We start from the raw sequence: 21328 nt of genomic DNA, 5'->3' as shown, positions 1-21328 counted from the left end.
CAAACATGGACAAAAACACGTAGAGTCACATCTTTACAGAACACTTTATTTACATGGCCCTTCACAGTGTAAAATAGAAACTTTATTCATGGAAATACTTACAAAAAGGCCATTTTCCACTGAACATTCTCTTTAAATAGTACTCTAGGGTTATTTACATCTTTACAGTGTATTCAAAATACTCTTTTGGTAGCGGCCTCTTCACAAACAAAGACAAGTATGGCAGATTTTGGTCCCTGTCCAAGGAGGGAGGGAACAGAAGAGGGCTGCCCATTGAATCAGAAATCAACTCTTGACCTCTAGACCTTAATTCAAATTATTTGTGTATATTTGAGAACAGGCCTGACAAAAAAACTTTTTGCAACAAAAGGTAGTTCTACTTTTTTAAATTACATTAAATAAACATTCTCAAATGTACACAAGTGCATTCACGGTTAAGTGACAAGGAGTTGGTTTGAGATTCACGGCGGGGAGGAGTTTAGGGGGCGGGTTAAGTTATTTGGCAGCGACCAGCACGTTGGGACAAGCTGGCATCTGAGACCTTGGTTCATCAACACTCCAGGGGGACAGTTTGTGTTGCATATCAGCTGTTTCAGGCTAAAATAAAGATTAAAATGGGGGAGGGGGGGTAAAAGTGGCTCCAACATTATTGCTGATTATGATGCATTAGTGTTAGTTCCTGAGCTTTTTGTCCCTGTATTTCAACATTTGTAACCAATGATGTTGCATCATTCAAAATGATTTAACCTTGTGTTGATCTCTCTGGCATTGCAAAAGAGACACACTTTTAAGTTTATCGTCTCCTGGCATAATGAAAGCTGTGGATCAATTATTCATTCTTAAGTTACTACTCAATAATATTAATTGTTACTCTGGTAGGTAAACCAAAGGGTGACAAATTCAACACTTGAGCCAAGTCATTTCCATTTAAAAGCACAGCAGTAGAGTGCTTCAGTTAGCGGAGTGTAGAAAGTAAACAGGCAACCAGAACGACAGACTCCCACAAAGCTAAACGCCCAAAAACTAAGAAGAAGATCTAAAAAGAAGGGAAAGGTGAATGAAAGGCATGAGGGAAGAAGAAGTGTTTCATGAGCATCTCCACCGGATCCCATTTCACCCTGAGTTGGCTGAAAACGCACACACACACACAACCTGAACCCTTCCTACACTGTCACGGTCCGTCACATCATCACAAATAAAACATGACTGAACATTACATCCGGGCGCAGGCTGCTATCTGTTCCTCTCCAGAAAAGTCCTGCACTCCCCTTGTTCACTCCACCCTCCCTAATTTGAGGGATTTGTCTCGTTTGTCATTTAAAAAAGAAGAAAATCTTATCAGGGGAGGAGAATAATCAAGGGGAATGCCTCATGACGGGTTCACAGAAACGGAAAACAACCATGCTCAAAATGTCTACAGGCAACACCTTACCTGTAGCAATAAATGCTTCCTCAGTCCCCCTTTTCTGTAAAATGCACTCGTATCATCCAGGGTCAACACTGCCTCAAGTTTATACTGTGTGCAAACCAACACCACCTTCAATAATGTTACGATAATGATGTGTCCACCGAAGAGGCGATAATTCAAGTGCTGGATGCCGTCTTCTCTCGTCTCCGCGGGGGCCCCAGGAGAGGAGGGAGGCTTTTAGAAGGATGTGGAGTGCTGTCGGGTTCATTGTCAGTAAGTTCAGTTTGGGAATGAGCCGGTCTCAGAGCGTGCCCACATGGTTCATGTTATTGGATCTGTTATGGATCTCTTCAAGGAAGTTTTCCAGTTGCTCGATGAGAACGCGCTTCTTAAACCTTTGCAAGGAACAAACATTGAAAAAACAAATGTTGTGGTTTTTACTCTGTAGCAATTAAATTCATTAAAAGCAAAGTTTTAGATGTTTTCAGTAACAAGGTGCTGCCATTTTGCTGGTGATTGGCAAAGATAGCTCATCGATCTACTGGTCAAACACAGGTGATTTGTTCTTAACCACAATTCCAAATGTTTCTGTTCGCAGCTTATTTAAGACAGCAGGGTGATAACAGTAATGCTGTGACGTCAGAAGAGGCTCGAAATCTATACCTGGCCGCCTCTTTGATAATGTTTTGGAGGAAGATGAGTCGGGTGTCTAGAGTGCCCTGGATCTGCTTCAAGAGGAGGAAGATCTTCTCATAGTCTGAAACAGAAAGAGCAAGTGAATGAGGGATTAATTAACTTGATTACTGCTGTGTTGATATTAGTGCTTAATACAACTTTCTATACATACTGTAGAATGCCAATGACTAACATCATGTATTAATAACATTTCTTCTCAGAAATGTATCAGTATCATGATTTGTTCTAGGGCTTATTTTATTTAACTCATAGATTATTTGACCAATGTCATAACGCAGTAACAAAATGCCCATCACAGGTCCAACGTGACGTCCTCAAATTAATTAATTTTATCGGATCTACAGGCTAAAACCAGAAGATATTCAAAGTATTAAAATGATAAAAACAGAGAAAGCAGTACATCCTTACATTTGAGAAGTTGGAAACAGAAAATGTTTGCATCTTTGCTAAGTAAATTAAACGATTCATTTATTCTTTAAATAATTGTTGTCATAAATATAGCAAGAATAGTTTTGTCTGTTGACTAAAGCCCAGTTGATTCGTTTATCACAGATAAAGTATATTGACACATACATCATGGGCGTATATGTCATCAAATGCAGCAAGGAAACGTTAGGAAATGATATAGAAACAGTGACTTCATTACATATTCCCACTAGGAAGCAACACATTTATGTTTTAAAGATGGGGTAATGCAGTTCTAATCCAATACACGTCTTTTGTGTCAAATTTAGTGAATATCTCCTCTCTGGTCAGTACGCGGGCAGCGTTTGTACACAGCCCTGAGTCTGTAAATGGGATACAAACAAAGTGTCTGTCCTTTCTGTCAATTTACACACCTGCTCCAAATTAAATCCACAGCAGGCTTTTTTTTGCAATGCACAGTTTTTAAGAAATACAACTTTGTTTGAGGTCAAAACAAAATGTGATTGCCACGGAAAAGACAACACTTATGTGGTTTCTCTCCCCCCCCCCCATAGACTATGTTTGGTTACATACGTCTGCCAGGTTTTCTGATCTCCTTGGTGATGAGCGACCTTAGCTCGTTGTTGACCTTTGTCGTCTCAGTGTGAATGTGCTTCTTCAGAGCTGTAGGTGACAGGTAGCGAGGGGGTTGGTCCTCCACCAACACCATCTCCGCTCCTCCCTCGCTGCCAGGCAGCAACTCGCCCACCTGCGGCCGCCCGTTCTCCTCCTCGTCTCCGTGCTGGAAGTCCTGGGGGTCCGCGGAAGTGTGGTTCTCCTGGTGGTCGGCAGGCCCCGAGGGAAGTTCCGCCTCCAAGTCCAAGCTCCCGTCTGAGCCGTAGTGGTTCTGATTCAGGTGGTTGATGAGGACGTCCGGTTCAGGTGCTCCGTCATTCATGTCCATGTCTGCAGGTTCAGAGATTATGTTTATTTATTTTGTTTATTTGATAAGTGATAATCTTCTTGTGAGGCTCGTCAGTCCCGGTAGGAAAGTTCTTAATCTAACCCTGCATATGATTTACCAGAACATCTAACACCAGCCTTTAACATATGACAGGTTTCTATCAAGGGGGATTCCACCAGTTTTAAACATCAGTAGAAGTTCTCTAGTTCTACCTATAACCTGCCTATGTAACACATAGTATCTGCTGCGCGCAGCCACACGTGAGAGAGGACAACAAACACCGGCAGCTGCTGTGTCATAGTTAACGTTACACTGGGTTTGAGAGTCTGGGGGATGTGTTGACTTACAGTAGTTAATAAGCGGTCATTAATTGCATTGCACATTACATGGTTGTACTGCAGCCTGGATTGAACGCAGCAGGTGATGCCACATTCATTATAACCAGGAGTGACTTGACACATGACTTGGACTCTAACTCAAAGACTTGTGAGCATCTCTGCTACCAAACCAAACTGGTTCACTGTATGCTCCTGCCGATATCACTGTGAAGAGCCTAATCCTGAGTGATTTAGAAGAACTGTGTAAACAGAACTGGCTTCGGTTACAAGCAGTCAAAACTGAGAAATAAAACTGATCAGAGTTAAAAAGACATGCTGTTATACGTATAACATAGTCTCAATATGAATCTCACCTGCTGTTGGTCGAGGGCTGGCAGGGGGTGTTACAGGAGGGGTGTAGGCCCTTCCCAGACGGAGCAGAGGTGACATGCAGCGACGTCTCTTGGGCCCTCCGCCTGGGATGTTGTTGTTGTCTCCTGGCCTCTTCCCCTTGTTTTGAGGGCTGGTCACAAACTCATCCGCTTCGTCGATCATCATGCCCTGAGAGAGGAGGGAGGAAGATGGTCAGTTTACATGTTCACAAACACTAATTTTCATCTGTCTGTTAGTCATGAAAGAGGATCAGGGTTAGGGTTGATATGAATTGGTGGTACTTGCCTTCTTGTCTAGTTTGAAGGGGTTGCCGAATGTGTGCAGACGTTTGGGCTGCTCAGGGTCTGCGTCTCGAAGAGGCTGAGGAGCAGCTTTGAGGAAATCTTGGTAGTTGCCCATCTGGGCTATTGGCACACTGTGGAGCTGGTCTGGAGAGCAGACGGAGAAATTCATTAACGGACTCGTTGACTTTATGCCAGCTGAACATTTTTATTTTTGCTGACTTTCAGTCAGTGGTTGAAGCCTTTGGGTGTGGTTACCGGAATAACAGGGCACGCTTACGACTGAACTCAACAGTGGGTTTGGGAAACAGAGTTGCGCAATGACTTACCTGAGTCCTGCCCTCTGAGACTGCAGACGCTGGTGTTGAGCAGGTTCCTCCTCATTCGGCTGAGCTGGTCCAGCAGGTGGCTGCGGGGAATATCGTAGGGATTCCTGAAGCTCTGCGGTTTCAGGCCCTGATGAGAGACACAAGACAGATTGAATTGTAAAGCGAGAGATATCCTTCTAGTCAGGAAAGATAGCGGTTTTCTGGGGAAATACTATCCCACTTTGCCCAAGAGTCAATATGCAGTGGATACAGCCCTAAAGCAAACGAACAAACTATATAAAACATCATAATAAACACCTCAGTATACAGTACTGTAGGAATGGAAAACCTGTAAGGCCGGGAAAGTCAGAGCAGAAAGTAACTGCTCTTGAGTTGAACATAAACTGTCCAAGTAAATGCAGCTCAGTAGACAACAGTAAAAGACAATGTCGGTTTGTGTAATCACTTATTGTCTTTTGCCTATAAAAGAAGTGTATCCTCAAATAAAAGTAGATTTTGTTAAGGAAGTGTTAATAATAAGACAAGCTTACCTTGTTGAGCAGTGCCAGGTGAAAGCCCTGGAACTCTTTGGTGTTGAGCTCCATGGGCAGAGTTGGAGCCTCTCCTGTAAGACTCTGCAGCTGCTGAATGAAGTCCCTGCGCTGGGCCAGAGATATACCTCCCCCCCGCCAACGGACCTTTGTGCCGGCCTCTGGTGGCGGCTTCTTACCAATCAAGGCAATCAGGCGGTCGTACTCGATTTTTGACTGGAAATGAGAGAAAATAGTAATATGACCGGGTGCATTTTTATTTCAGGTACATTCGGTATCTAATGAATGTTAGTATGAATAACATGCACACTTGGGTTGGCTATCATTTTTGATACCAGATTTTCCTTACTGTTAGTTGCTGATTAAGAAAAAATATCACATTATTTTTTAAATAGATACCCAGCCCAATTATACATACAGACACAAAGATTTTCTGTGATATGTGCCTAAAGGTAGAAAGACACAACAGCCCAACTTCTAACCTGTTGACTGAGCTTCTTCAGGTAGGAGACCACGCTGTAGCTCAGGCCATACTCCATGTTTTCGGCCAGCAGGTTTGGTGCTCCCATGATCCTCAAAGCCTTCCTCAATGACTGTGGAAAAAACACAACAATAAAACAAGTGCAGTATCTTTTATGGTCTTCATATGTCAACCAAATTGAATAAAAATAAAAATAAAAAACTTAAAAGAGCTGAAGAAGAAGAAGTCCACTGACCCCGATATAATATGGAGGCATGGTCTTCAGGTAGTTCTCAAAGGACTGCCGCCATTTGATGGTAGGCTTAAACTTGTGCACTTTGATCAAGTCGTCTGCAATAAGAAAGAAACAAATATCCAAATAAGCATAGGAGAAAAATGACAATTCATGTAAATATCTTTTTGTGATAAAGTTATAACTTATATACAAGAGAGAAATTTCACACTTGAGATTCAATCCATTTTCTCAAGCCAATCATAATCCATAATAAACGTATTGGCATAATTGATAATGACCTACTAACTATAACAGCACATATGTTTATTACAGGTGCTGAGGAATGTGGAGGACATGACACAAAAACAAAGAGCATAAAGTGATGATGACGTACATCAAGTACAAAATACTCTAAATTACTACTATTCTAAAATAATTGGACATGTCGTCACATGAGCACATGCAGTGACACTAAAAATGAGCGAGAATGCCAAATGTGACATGAATCCATCAGTCTTACCTAGAAGTGGCAGAAGCACGGGGTAGTTATAGGGCATAACAAACAAGTTGACACAGTTGAGAGCTGTGCTGGCCTTTAAGTAGCCAAACGGTTGGCCCAGATCGCTGTACTTGGCACTGTTACATACAAACACCTAAAAGATACAGGAAAAAAAAAAAAGACAAAAAAATTATAATCAGTCAATGTGTGGTGACCTTCGAACTAAAAAAAAATATATGACCTCCAGAAATTAATGTGTTTTTAGTTAACTTTTAGCTCCTGTTCAGTTCTGTTTGACAAGCGATTAACATTAACATCACTACCAGTGGGTAACCCACACACCTGATGTTGAAAAGTATGATCTCTCTCTCTCTTTAAAAAGAAGACTGCACTTTCAACACTCCCTCTGTGATGTCAGCTCGTTTTCACCTCAACTAACCCCTGTCACACCTTCAATATAGCTAAGTAGGTCACAGCATGTGAAAGCTGTGCATTTCTTATTGTAATATTAAGTAAGCATTTCCATTGATGTATTTAACTGCCTGCATTTGGAAGACAAAGGCAGACAAAAACAAGTCTTAATGTTTACAGTCAGGCTAGAGGCCCCCTGAGGATGTACAGCATGAAACAAAATTGCGGGATGAACGTAGGGACAACTTTACCATTTTTTGACTTACTTACAGTGGTAATAATGGTATTATAAAGTTTGGTCTGAGGATGGCAGCAGAGGAAAGACCATGATATCCTATATCAAAAGATTTTATTCTCTTTTATCAGTCCAAGCTGTTCTTTGAGCTGCTGTTGGACTAACGTTAGCATGTTTGCATAAATTGATTTAGCATGTTGACCAGCATTTTAATAACTCTGGATGCAAACATGCTGATGTTTAACCTATAACCTTTTATATGTCAGCACACTAACATTAGCTTAACTTGCTAATATCTGCTAAGCATCATTTCACATGTTAGTACGTCAACATGTTTACCGTTCTTTATTTCCAACATAATAACTTAGTCTATAATGTTCAGTTTATTGACATTTCAAACAAATAATCAGTGGAATCAGGGTATGAAATGGTGAAAACCTAAAATCTGAAAGTTCACACATCCATCAACACACAGTAAATATGGTGGAACATCTCATGTTGCATTTATAACCTCACTGAAATATAATTGAACCACCAGGTGCAAACGTTAAATAGATTATGGGTCACAGCTTTAACGTTACAGTCCATTCTCACAAAGTGTTTGTTTTTTGTGTGTTGTGTTTGTGATGGCGCTGTACCTGCCAGCAGGTGTGCGGGGACTTCCTCTCCAAAATGTACTGCGTGAGAGGCGAAGGCTCCAGCTCATATTTGTCGAAGGGCACCTTGTCTATCACCATGGGCTCCGAGTCCAGACAGGAGAAACGAACGTGGGGGTGGGCAGAGCGAGGGGGCTGGGGGGGGGGCACAGAGGTCGAGGTCAATGCTGTTATTGTCCATGTTAAGTCACATTCCACACTTCAAATCACCATGTAATTATAACATTAGATAAAGAATATTGCACTTTTAGCCTGCCAGTTTATAACTGATCTCCCATCTGAGCTCAGGATAGATTGATTATTGGTTTATTAATATTTATGAGCTGATATTTAACTTCCAATCATATCGTGCATGTTTTTGTTTTAATACATAAGCTGTATTATTTTTGTGATGTTCATGTCATTTTTAAGATAAAAGTCTTAGAAAACACCTTTTCATCCATTGTTTTTAATGTTTATTCTCTCTTTACGATATGAAAGTATAAAGAAAATTCACAATGAGATGACAAAAGGCAGGAAAAATACTATATAAATTCGCAGATACATATACTGTCATCAGTCATTTAAAAAAGTAAACTGTAAATAATCTGCAATAAAATCCTGTACTGGACTGTCCTTAATCTATACACCTGACGAAATGGAAGATTTTGTCACTTGTGTTGCTACCTGCCTATACTGTACCTTTATTGTAATATTGTGCAATATATTTGGCCCGTGTAATTTGGTTTTGTTACCTTCACAACTTCTCTTTTTTTTTTTGCTCCATTATTACTGTAGGAAGTCTGACTGTCCATGTGAACAAGTAATTTTATGATTGTCTATTTTCCCTTTTGCGTCTCTATTATCTACATCATTTAAGACACTAAGTCAGCTAAATGTCCAGGATATGAATGCAACAAATTTATTTGAGGCTGTATATAGTGTTGTGAAAGGTGCATGGTCAAACCATACAAATGCTTTCTTGTAAAATATTCTTCCAAGTGTTTCTTACCAGCGTGGGGGAGTTCTGGTCTGGCCAGAAGGCTTCTGGGATAGGCCAGTGACCGATGGGGACACCAGTTTTAGGGTTGGGTCGTACGTAGATCAGCTTGTGACAGCAGTGCCAAGGCTGTGGACCAGACTTCAACACCTCAGCAGGAGCGTCTGGACAGACACATACGGTACAGAGGAAGCTCACTTCACAAGTAAAACAACCATCAGCAGTTAAAGACAAGAAGGTGCTTGTGAGGTATGAAAAAAAGATTTTGATAAACTGTAACAGCATGCAGGCAGTTATAATATGAAGGTGGGGGTTTAAACAGTGGCATCCACCAGCTGTTTATGAACAGCAATAAAGAAAAGCTCAGAGAGGATTAAAAAACAGTGCGTGGGAGAGTACAAAAAGATTCTCTACTAATCAAACAGATGCAGTGCAGCAGTTGTCAAAAAAGGTATTTCAGACAATATTTCAAGACACACAAACGGGTCTCTTACCCTCTAAAGGAGGAGGGTCAGGCCCAGTCTTCTCAAAGTTTATCACCACTCCACTCTGGATTTTCTGCACCAGAGACTCCAGACACTGATTCAACATACGCTGAGAGAACACGCTGTAGGAACGTCCTGCAACACAGACACACAGTTTACATTTAAAAATGTGAAAATTACAACACCGTGTTCTAGGGTTGGAATTCAATGGCTGAATATGAATTAATTTATGTTTGGTCCACTAGAGGGCAGTGGAACAAGCTGAAAGAACAACATTTCTTGTATTGTCGATATTAAAAAGTCTTTAAAGTCTTAAAATTGCCATTAGAACATCTGCATCAGATCTGAAGAAACATTATAATTCATTTGGAATGTAATTTCTGGTGGGCTGATGAATTTAATGATGCTATATTACTATATTCATTATCTTTTTAGCTCCACTAACACCTGAGAAACATATCTGCTGCTGAACGCTCCACTTTCTTCACCAGCTTTGTCTGTTTGCCATTTGGGGCTAGGCAGGTAGTGTACAGTGGGTGTGCATCGGACCTTGTTTGCTGGAAATAGCTGCCTGCTACTGGAACGGGGGTTAAGGCTGAATCACACAGTAAATTAGCCATTAAAGCAAAATACTGAGCCAAAAGAGGCTGGAAGCCTCCCCAGCGCTTACGGGAAGTACAGAGATGGGTGATAATTCTCTGTGGATTTGTCACAATGAGTGACCGCTTTCACATTACATGTAGTCAGAGTTAATGTCAAAGTTTATTAACGCTGCTTTATAAATATATTTTTACTAAAACTCAAAGATTAACATTTACTAAAACTCAAGTTTTGAAAGATAGATTACATACATATTATTTGCATTTTATGCCTTTACTCTATGACTATTTGTACATTTGTATTAAATGTTACTGTGTCATGTTACTCGTCATAATTGGTGCAGTGGAGTGGACACATGATGTGTAAAATGTTCATATTGTGGAAGTCAAGTTATCGTAGCATAGGGAAAAAAGGTTATTTTTGTAAGAAAATGTATATGATAGCTACTTGCTTTTGGGTAGTAAATTAACGTTTCAAGGGTACATTCTGAGAATCACTTTGACATTTATCTTGGTATTTGTCTGACATGTCTAAATCTCAGACGAATCAAACTGACCCAAAATGAATCAAATCTGGACTTTCCGGAGGAAGATCAGTGCTAATATCCAGCCCTATTTATTTAGATAAATAGCTACCTGAATGTTTTGCATGTCGCTTTTCTTGTGAGAGAAGATAAAATCTGGGTAGGTAACCAACATAAAGCCAGATCCTAAATGGGGCCATTTTTCTGAACCCAAACCTAACCATGAATGTATTACACACAGAAAAGAACTCCTGGGTAAAGGGTGAATGATACACTTAATATATGTTAAGGGCATTCAAAAACGTACATTTGCATGAAACTCTGAAGCAGCTTTAGTGTATTTGTCGCAGCATCAGTCACAGGGCAGCAAAGGTCACATGAATCAGACACGCTGTTTTACAAAGCTACTACTGATTGGTCTAATTCAGCCTTCTGGCCATTTACTGCCTCCAACTTCACCTCTGATGACCTTGTTATGCACCCATTCACTCACTCATTTCAATAGGCCGTGGCTTTGTGTCAGGTCTGCCATCAGCAGTAATGGACAGGCAGCATGTACTGTAGACTGTCACTGACAATGGAGCTGTGTCATGTTCTGCATTCAGCACCCCCGACTGCTACACAGAGCTTTGGTGTCCTCTGCTCTCTCTCTCTCTCTTTCTATGTGCGTGTGTTAATCTTAACCTGCCATCAGCATCGTTCTAGTCTGTTCCTCCTGCCAGCTGCTTCCACAAACAGGCAGCATGGAGACAGGAGGGATGAGAGTCTACTTCTATTAGTGGATGTTCCTTAAAACTGGTAGGTAGGCAGCCAGGGTTTGACTTATTCTACAGCCGTAGACAGTTAATCAACAATTACTCCTGAAGTGCACTTGAGCAAAGCACTTAACCCCTCCACAACAACTCCAGCCAACGTGGTTAAAATAAGAGCATACTGTGTTTGTACTGGGTTGTTCGGCTCCCACTGGCAAACCTGTAAACACAAGTAACTCCGAATGTTGAGCAAGACGGTGCTGAGACAGAGCTCGCGGCAAAGAAACAGCTGTCAAAGCAAGCTTTCTCACTCTATCACCAAGTTTTTTTCCCCTCAGAACCCCACCACAAACACATTATTCTCCTCTTTCTTTGTATCAACGGGGATGATTCATCAGCTGTGCTTCAGAATGCATTTAACAAATAGCTATTTTGATCTGGTGTTATAAATACTTTGAGCTTGTCCCAGCATGTTCCACCGGGCTCTGCAGTAGAAATTAGGCTTATGTCACTCTCAAGGGGAATATGGCTATGATGTTTTCCCAAAATAAGGTTATAATTACATCCATTTACAAATAATTGGCTGCACAAAATGAAATACATTTGTTGTGTCTTGTAAGCCTATGCGGGCCGGGCATATTTGTATCTGTGATACAATTAAGAAAAAAACATTACTGCTATCACTAACTTAACTGCAGCAATTAAGACAATGTCAGTTTATAACACATCTGAAGTCTAAAGCCTAACAGCTACAGACGACATTACAACAGCTATTTTCACAGGCTGAGTAAACTGACGAGCAAACTGACTTTTGTGCGCAACATCGGAGTAGCCCTTTAAGCAATGCACCCTCCAAACACATACTACACATTAACCAAACACCAGCTTGTACTCTGCCTACCTCCAGTGACCTCACACATAGGGGTGATTGGAGAATCGTCAGGCGGAACGCCACCGAGGGGTTCAGGCTCCACTGAAGCATTGCCGGGGATGCGCAGCACCAGAGCGAACAGACGCTGGTCCCAGCGGAAGGGCTCCTTCGTCAGCTCGCTACCCGGGAGCGGGGTGGTGAGAGGCAGATGGAGCTGGACAGTGGAGGAGAGGAACAGAAGATTGAGTGTCAATGACAAAGTGAACCATAAATCTTAACTAGAGACAAGCAGAGATGTGTAAGTCTTGATTAAAGTTGGACAATATGATGTTACATACACCAAGAGATGGCAATTTACCTATACTGTTTATACAGATGTAGCTCTCCCTTAAATATATGGTTGTTTTCAACCAAAACTGAAAATCGATAAGCAGGATTGCTATGGGAATATTGATTAAGTGCCTTAATTTATCATGTGTTTAATGCACTGCATTATCTAAAAATATTTTCCATTGGGTTATCTTATCTATGGACTGTTCAACTGAACTTGCAGAAAATATACTATATCCAGAACATATTGCTATTACAATATGCAATTACATACAGTGACTCCCACACACAAGATTCAGTTCATATTGCCCACACCATAGTCTGGGTTGTCATCAAGTATACAAAAGCAGATCTAAGTTTGGTCATTAAACAACAACAATTAACTCTTCAAAACATTTAAGCAGACACCCACTGCAAACCCTGACAGGTGGTAAAAGATGTCAAAGTGCTGCCAATACACATTCTGATTTTTCATTTCTTCTGTCAGAAGAGCTGCAATCAAAGTCAAACTTCCCCACCAAACGTCACTCGGTAACTTGTGCCCAGTCGGTACAAGCACAAGACTGGAATTATCACAGAAGCCATAAATTAGACCGTGGCTGCAGAATCAAGAACTTAATTGTACGTATTCGACCTCCACTAGTTTTGCTTTTTTTCTCAAGCTACATAGCTGAGTGCATGGCTTAATAGAGGAGCAACAGGAGGAATATCCAACATGGATGGCAGGGATGACAATTTATACATTTATGGGAAATTATCGGCCCTTTACACTATTTTCTAACATTTTAAAGACCAAAAGATTAATCGATTAGTCAAAACCTAGGCAAATGGCACCTAGCCGCTTGAATGTGACAACTGGGGCTTTGGAATGAGGTGTATTTCCATTGCAATATCCTGATACTTTAAATCAAATGATTAAATCAAATTATTAATAGAGAAAGTAATTGGCAGATTAACCAATAATATATAAAATAATATTATTATTGCAACTCTAATCTTGACATGACTCAAAGGCTTATACTGACAAGAATTACAGATTATTTTTTCCAAGGTAGTGATATTTAAGTTTGTGGTAGCTTACAGTAAGACAGGTAAGATACGATTCTGTGAATGGACAATATGGTCAGACTGTTTTGCTTTACAAAGTCATTACATGATCGTACTTTTAACTTTTAAAAAGACTTTATAATTACAGTTCTGTGAATTTAATTACCCTCCATAATAATAGGGAATGGTTTCATGAAGTAATAGATGCTTGTGTTAAAGTGAACGTCTGTATAGTTGTCTGATCAGACAGGCTCCTGAGTTTTCATCCAACCAAGCAGGGAACACTCCTGATTGGTCGGGACCCCTCGCCTCTGTCGAGACTTTGGCTGACCTCGTCTTGGACTCCGCCGCTGCTTGTCAACTTGTTGCCATCACTGATGGCGATTATGATGGCCGGTTCCAGGAAAAAGGGATTCCTTCCCTGCGAAGAGGAAATAAAGACATATTCACAGTTAATTTAAAAACTAAACCATAAGAGCAGCCAAAAGTAATATGTTAAACTAAAAAGAGTTTAGTGCATTTATAGAATGAAAGAGTAAAAATCCTATTGGAATTAAGCAGCTGTATATTTATAGCACTTGAAAGTCAGAGGCATACATGAGCACAGATAATGTATCATCATTATATATCTAATTTACAGTGGTTTTAAAGTGAGTGGGTTTGTTAAAGAGAGACCCTTAACTCAAGGGAATAATGAAGAGGACATTTGAGACCAGTATTAGCGTGTATCTGCAGTATATGTTCACTCTGTCCTCCACAACAGCAGAGTACATTACCTGAGGATCTGTGTGAAACCTCTTTTCTGCTAGACCCCACAATATTTCATGACACCGGCACTCCACGCTGATAAAATGAAACTGGCGCAGCACTGCATTTATTACTATGCATCAGACCTGTGGGATCTCCACAGAGGCCAAAGAATAACTGGGTGAGTTAACCGTGTAACACCTCAACGCAGCATGACAAGTCCCGTCAGCAAAGAGTCAGCACACTGGACCTCACTGCAGTCACAACAGAGACTTCATAAAGGCCATCCTGTTCTGACAGCTGTGCAATTATTAATGGATGTGGACCAAGTCAGTTTGGACTCTACCTGTAGGCTGTGGTTTCTGCTGAATGATGGGTCTGTCCAGTTTCACCAAAAGCCCAGAGTAAACAGAGCAGGATACCACCAACTACCTCCACTGTACTGTAGGTATCCATGACAACCTGGCCAGTTTTTTGTCCTCCCCAAAATCTGTTTATGATATCAAGCACTTTCTTAGCATGCTAATGAGCTGGTGATGAGGCTAACTTAGCCAGACGAGTGATGATTCAATTCGTGTCACATCAGCTCACTTAGCTTTTACTGTTGCTGTGCAATTAGGTGATGATCATGAAGGGGTCTTAAAAAAAAACAAAAAAAAACAAAAAAAAAAACTAAACAAATACAGCTCTTAAAATGAGATTTTTGGACATCACATCATACGGACGATACAGAACGGCAGTCAACTCTGCTTCTGTAATCTTGTCCACTACAGTCATGACAGTGTATTATCACATGTAGAGCTTAACATATAAGTACATTAATCGATGATCAACTGCTGAAGTCAAATTTCAAGCCAAAAGTGCCAAACATTCGCTGGTTCTAGTTACTCAAATATAGATATTTGCTTATTTTCTTTGTTGTTTGTGACGGCAAACTGAATAACTTTACTTTCTGGGGGGTTATTTGACATTTGATGACATCACCTTGGGAGTAAGGAAATTGCGATCGGCATTTTTCTGTATTTTCTGACGCGTTACAGATCCAATTATTAAGTGAGAATATAAATCAACACATAAATCGGTAAGTGAAGCCCCAATCATTTGTTGCTGTCAGCTATATAGTCAGCTACAGTCAAGTCAATCTGAAACAGCAGGATTTCTGGTCTGCTAAAGCAATGCCAAATTGATGGAGATCCTTTAGAGCCCGGTTTATCACCCCCGCTGGCATGTTAATTTACGACCAAACACCGCCGGTCATATAATTTCCTCAATCCCATCCTTTCCTGTCCGCTCTCTTTCCTCTGCTCTTTCGTTGCTCTCTTAATGAAACTGTGATCAGTGTCAGGATTACCCGCAGGCTGGCTCCCTCTCTACCTCCATACTCCTCCTCATCTCCCAGGGGAGAGTCATCTCAGATGCCTGGCAACCTTTGTTACTGTAGAGAGAAGCACTATAGGGCAATATTAACTCCCCCACAGCTTTACTCCCCTTTGTCTTCTCCCTCTCAAGCTCTGTACCCCACTGATCGTCTTATACCTTTAGCAGTTACGATTGACGAGGCTGAAAAATCAAAGTCGACTTTTCTTTATTAATTCAATTGGAAAGAAGAGCAGATTATTTTATGTGATACTTCAAATACAAAGCCAACGGAGCGCAAGCTGCTGCATCGCTTTGGTTTGGCTTTGATTCACAGCTGTTGAAGCTAACTGAGACAGAAAAACACAGACAAAAAGTGAGTGTAGTCATCAGAGCACTGATGAAACCTTTGTCACTTTTGACTGTTCAAAGAAAAGAGCTGCACCTAAAAAAGGCCCGATCGCTTTTCTGCTGTAAACTTGAAATGACACACTTTCAGATAATTATGATAACAAATTTTTTTAAAACTAGGTTTATCACTAACATCTGCACCCTGTGTCCGTCTTTATTCAATTGACTAAGGGTCCTGATAAAAGACAGAAGATACAGAGTTTGAATGTGATTCTTGTTCTCAAACAGTTAACCCCATTATCTGCTCATAAACAAATTCATTTTTGCAGAAGCACACTTGTTCTACTTTAGGAAAGGAAACAAAGTCCGGAAACAGAAAACAGTTCACAGAAGATGTGATGCACCAGTGTTGTACCAAAATCAATCAATAGGATTTAAATAATTTGACAAACATTTACTGGTTCCAGCTTCTCAAATTTGAGGATTTGCTGCTTTTTTCCAGTTTTATATGATTGTAAACTGAATATCTTTGGGTTTTGTGCTGTTTTTTTTGGTTCTATTTTCCTTTTTTTTTAAATATTAGAAGACTAAAAGAGGATTTATCAATTAAAGAAAAAGACAGATGAATAGGCAATATATAATAACTGTTTAGTTGCAGCCCTTTATGAATGGTCATTACACCACTTCTTTTGAAAGGACATTAGCAAACACACCAGTTACTAGTAATTAAATCAGTCATGATGTCAAAGTCAAATTTGGTTTAGGGAGGGAGTGTGCCATCTAATTTGAAACGGACCTTTCAGTTCTGAAAAGGTACAGAGAACAGTGATTATATTATTAATACTGTCAAACCTGTCATTAGAGGTCATGGGTGACTGGTGCAGGACACAGTAACCTTGACCTCAGCATGTGCTGTTTGTAGTCACAGTCATATTTCTGTGAGTCAGAGACTGACATCTATTATTATGGTGTATGTATGAGTTACTCGGGATGGTAGGGCTCTTCCATTTGTGACCCAGAAAATGCTAGTTAAACATTCACTACTGCTCCCGTCCTCCCGACTTACCTCCACAGTCGTCTGGATTCTACATCAACCACATGTGTGCAGACTCACCTAGCAGTAAAACTGGTTATTTTGTGTTACACTACACGGTAAGTAGCGTGATGAAAGAAGGCCGTGTCATCTGTTACGGATTTTTATATATCTCTCTCTCATAAGCGGACATGAGAGTACCGCTGTAAAACTGTAAACACAATCTCACAAATTCTCTCTCTCTCTCTCTCTCTCATTCCTCCTCTCACACAGCTTTACTTTTAACAATTACCTCCATAAACTGTAAATTTGACCACAGAATTAAAAGGGTGATGTCATTAGGCGGCTCTTTTGGGAAGTGGGCCAGTAATTCTGAATTAGTTGCAGACTTTGTGGGTTCAACGAATATTTTTTTGCCATATTCAGTCCCAATTAGATTCATGTGAATGCAGGCCTACTCTGTTATTCAGCTGGCAGAGAGACTTGTTTCAAATTCACAAATTAAAATGGAGTTGTGCAACACAGTGGAAATAATTTATGACTACTAGTTTTTAAGTGCATTTCTTCTTTAGCTTGCAATCTCACACTGTAAATCCGATTTATGAATATCCTAACATCCATGATCTGGGGAACAGAATATTTAAATAATTCCAACTGTTTTGTTGTGAGATAAATCCCTATGTTTGCTTTTCACTTGAACTGTTGCAGACCTTTACAAATCTGCCTAAATCCCAGTACCATTAACACAATAGACATTTCAGTAAAATGGAGAAGAGGTGTTACGAATATACCTATCAAGGCCATGGAATTTAAACTTCCTTTGGCAAGCAAGAAAATCCACTCAGTAACCATTTTCTTTAGGTCTACCTAGCAAAATATTATGCCATCTAAACGAACGCCGAGCAATAAATCAAACCTTTATGAAGGTTGTGTTGAAACTGTTTCAGAAAGGTGTTGGTTCACCTTTATTGTAATTTCAGAAGCTGTACTCCTACTGAGATTTGTTTCAAATGCTGCATCCACCAATACTTCCATCGACCAATAAGTTGAATAAACACCTCTTTAAAACGGTTTCAGCAAAACGGAACATTATAAAACATCTTCAGGTGGGATTTAAAGCAGATATGTTGTGTAAGGCTGCATTAGTTTTAGGGCAGGTGCTTCTAATAGAATACCAACTTGGGTGAGTATCTGTGCATACTTAACTATTTAACCCTCTAAGGCTGTAAGCGACCCTTTAATGTTTCAAAAGCTAAAGCTCTAATCTCTATACATTTAAACATATTAGCATGAAGCTACCATGATTTAGAGCATAGTGTCAGTATGTAACAGAAACCAAAGTCACCAAATCAATGGTGAAATCAATAGCGGTTACTGAGGTGAAAAAAATAAAGTTGTTCTTGTCCTTTTTACCTTGTTGCTGTTGTTATGTTTGTGTCATGCGCACATGACTGAAAGTGTGATGGGGTCACAGTATGCAGGTGGTTGATGCTTGTAAGACTGGGGATAAGGGAAGGGAAGCAGGGGGTGGGTGAAGGGGGTCTGTGGGGGCATATATAGCACCTTGTCATAACACTTTATAAACCTGATTTCCTCTCTGCCTCTTCAGCACTACATACCTGTCCATAGTTGTCTATCCCAGTCACTAATCTATTGAGATTGAGTAAATCAAAAGCGGTCCTCAAGGACTGGCCAATAGTTGTGAGTCCATTTGCTTGGAGGTTCCTCAACTCTGTCATGAATGTGGCATGACTCTCTTTCCATCCAGCCTAAAAAAGAAAACAAAACAAAACAAAACATTTGGTTAATAATCCACATAAAGCTAGATAACTACCCCACTGTTGTGAACACCAGGCAACTTCTACAGAAGTGGAGGGTTAACTTGAATGTTTTTATTATGATTCAGAACTGATAAACAAGAGATATAGGTCGCTTCCTCTCTATCAAGCCAATCATTTGACAGCACTGTAGCCAAGAGCTTGATCCGTTTCTACCAGGCTAGTGAGACCGGCCTGGGATCATAAATTACAAAGTGGCAAAGTCGCAATGTGTGCCGTGACTAAAGTGGCAATTTGATCTAAACAAGTAAAGTAAGCTAGTCTGTCACCCCCTCTTCCTCCTCCTCCTCCTCCCCCCAGATATCACTTCGCTGTATAAATAACACCCAGAGTTCCTTGCTGCTCACATTGAAACAAAATGTCGGCCATGTTTTAAAGGGGGTATGAAAGCTCCTCCTGAAGATTTTCTCTACACAATTGATGTAGTGATCACAACGTGGTGGAGCGATGGAGGGACAGTCAATCTGCGCAATGTAAAGCTGGACATGACCCGAAAACAAACTCTACCTTTATCCCGAACGGAACGTCTTCAAAATTTACCAACATATACCGGTCCCCTCGGCTCGCCGGATCTCTCCCTCTGAGCTGTGGAAATAGTAGAGAATTATTTACGGTTATCGGAGAGATCAGGTTTGACAGGCGAGCTTGCAACAGTACAATGATGATCTGAACCGCAATCCCGCTCGGGGATCTCCCAATATTAATGTGTCCCGTGGTTACAGTACCTTCATAAAAGTCTCAACAGCGCCTTTTGCTATGTCCAGATAGGTAGTGCCCAGATGGGTGCGCTGGTTCATTGAAGCGGACGTGTCTATCAGAAAAAGTAAAACGGGCATTGTGATGGTAATGACACGTTCTGCATGGACTTGGTGTCAGTACAACCGGTCAAAACGCAAAAAAAATCTTTTGTTCTCCTGCCGCCTGTATCACCTCTCAGCTAGCTAGCTAGCTGGCTAACTAGTCTGTCTCACACATTCTTTCAAAAAAGTGTAAGAATAGTGAGTGTAGAAGCCCTTTCCGGGCAAACTAAACTAAAAACCTCAAACCCTAGGGGCAGGTTATTGATTCACGAGGGATTTTGATAATTTTTACAATATTTTGCAAATATTCCTAAGTTTCATAGTAACAAAGTTCCCCCTCATAGTGAGTCCCTGCTTCTCCCTACACTGAATGCGCTGTGTCTTGTCCACTGGTTTTAACCTAAGCTCCGCGCTTGACCCCGCCTCCCAAGCGGTCTTTCAGCGTCACGTGCTCAAATACTTGCTCCTCATTGGCTGGTTGAAGCCACTCATTACCATATCCAAATTAGGCAAAAGCTGAGCGTCTCATGCGCATGCTTGCTTGCCTGAGAGGCAGGAATGCGAGGAAAATATTCTGTATATGCAGTATGTGTGTTTAAGAATGCAATATATGTGGAGACGCGCTGTTTATTTTGGAGCATTACCGTAGTTGTTTGAGCACATATTATTTAAGAATGGGCATGTGTTTGCGCTGAGAGCTGATTACATAATCAACATTTACTTCATCCTATGCACGGGCGTGGGCTACTGTGAGAGGAAAGACAACCCACTAGAGACTATAGAGAGAAAACTGTAGGCAAAGATAGACACTATCAAACAAAAAGCAGCGAAATATTAACCCAGGAATGCACCCACGGCTCACAGAACCCACTCGCTGGTACTAAGGCACTTGGTTTTCATGTGATGACCAAATAAAGACAGCCTTTTCTGCTAAACGATCTGAAGGAAGACAGGTTTAGCTGAATAGTCGCTGCAAGGGATTGACATGCGCGCGCACGCACTCACACACCCTGCAGCTCTAAAATGGCTATACTTTGTCTTTATTTCTCATATGTACAATAAACTACACACTTCGCTAGAAAATAGGAACTGACTGTACTGGTATTTCATAAGTGATATTTATATAGCCTTTCAGAAGTAGGCACACATCTGTTGTTGCTTCCTATCAGTTTAGGCTTTCCACAAACATGGAGTTGTGTGAGATAATATGTCTTAACTAATTTATCACACACTTGAGAATTATTTCAATTGCTCTCCAACGGGCTTCACAGCATCCTGGTTGATTAAAGGGTCCACTCCTAATGCCACATGACAGTCAGCCAGACATGCACGATTGTGCAATACAATTTACATAATGTAGCTCCTTGAAAAATATCATCACTTCCGCGAAAACCATCCGGTGGCACTGTGGCAGGCGATTGCAAAGGGGAGGACGGTCTATTGCCTCTTGTTTGACTGAGTTCTCTGAAGCGATATACACAGAATAGTTCATTTTCCGGTGTGTCACTGACAGGTTTTTCAGAGTAAAATTATTTATGTGGATGGTTTCATGGCATTTAGGGGGCAAAGTTTTACACCAGTTGTATTGTCATGTATTACCACTGATTATTTGGTATGCATTGAAGGTCAGTGGTGGAAAGTATAGTAGGCTACGACAATTATTTTACAATGGTTAGTAGTTACTTTGCAGATTAATATTTTACATGCAACATATATGATCATTGTATAATAAATGATGCATTGATGTAACGTAACAGCAGTAGTCAGCTCAACCAGCTACAGCTACAGTAATATATA

At 40.6% G+C, this 21328-nt stretch overlaps 1 protein-coding gene across 1 annotated transcript; it reads right to left on the bottom strand.

Annotated features, from left to right (window-relative positions):
• Positions 1–32: 32 nt before the first annotated feature.
• On the bottom strand, positions 33–19909 carry ints6 (integrator complex subunit 6). The gene is made up of 18 exons (XM_038721069.1): positions 19457–19909; positions 19239–19316; positions 18513–18662; positions 13738–13827; positions 12060–12243; positions 9293–9418; positions 8811–8962; positions 7802–7954; positions 6539–6671; positions 6040–6134; positions 5806–5916; positions 5324–5539; positions 4794–4920; positions 4469–4611; positions 4165–4351; positions 3104–3475; positions 2072–2165; positions 33–1803 (listed from the first exon to the last, which is right to left on the bottom strand). The coding sequence occupies exons 1-18, from the start codon at positions 19565–19567 to the stop codon at positions 1710–1712; spliced, it is 2616 nt and encodes an 871-aa protein (XP_038576997.1). The 5' UTR covers positions 19568–19909; the 3' UTR covers positions 33–1709.
• Between the last annotated feature and the right edge of the window lie 1419 nt (positions 19910–21328).

The sequence above is a fragment of the Micropterus salmoides genome, unplaced genomic scaffold (genome assembly GCF_014851395.1).
Source record: "Micropterus salmoides isolate LMB-PRFRI ecotype aquatic unplaced genomic scaffold, ASM1485139v1 Ms_hic_scaffold_15, whole genome shotgun sequence".
Taxonomy (NCBI): domain Eukaryota; kingdom Metazoa; phylum Chordata; class Actinopteri; order Centrarchiformes; family Centrarchidae; genus Micropterus; species Micropterus salmoides.
This window is presented reverse-complemented; position numbering and strand designations above follow the sequence as displayed.

What these genes read in the sequence shown, in the direction of transcription:
- ints6 (XM_038721069.1), bottom strand. Translation starts at nt 19,567, where the DNA reads ATGCCCGTTTTACTTTTTCTGATAGACACGTCCGCTTCAATGAACCAG. An exon ending in TGACCCTCCTCCTTTAGAGG is followed by an intron (nt 8,963 to 9,292) that starts GTAAGAGACCCG and finishes GTGTCTGTCCAG; the next exon opens with ACGCTCCTGCTGAGGTGTTG. An exon ending in GATCAGAAAACCTGGCAGAC is followed by an intron (nt 2,166 to 3,103) that starts GTATGTAACCAA and finishes TTTCTGTTTCAG; the next exon opens with ACTATGAGAAGATCTTCCTC.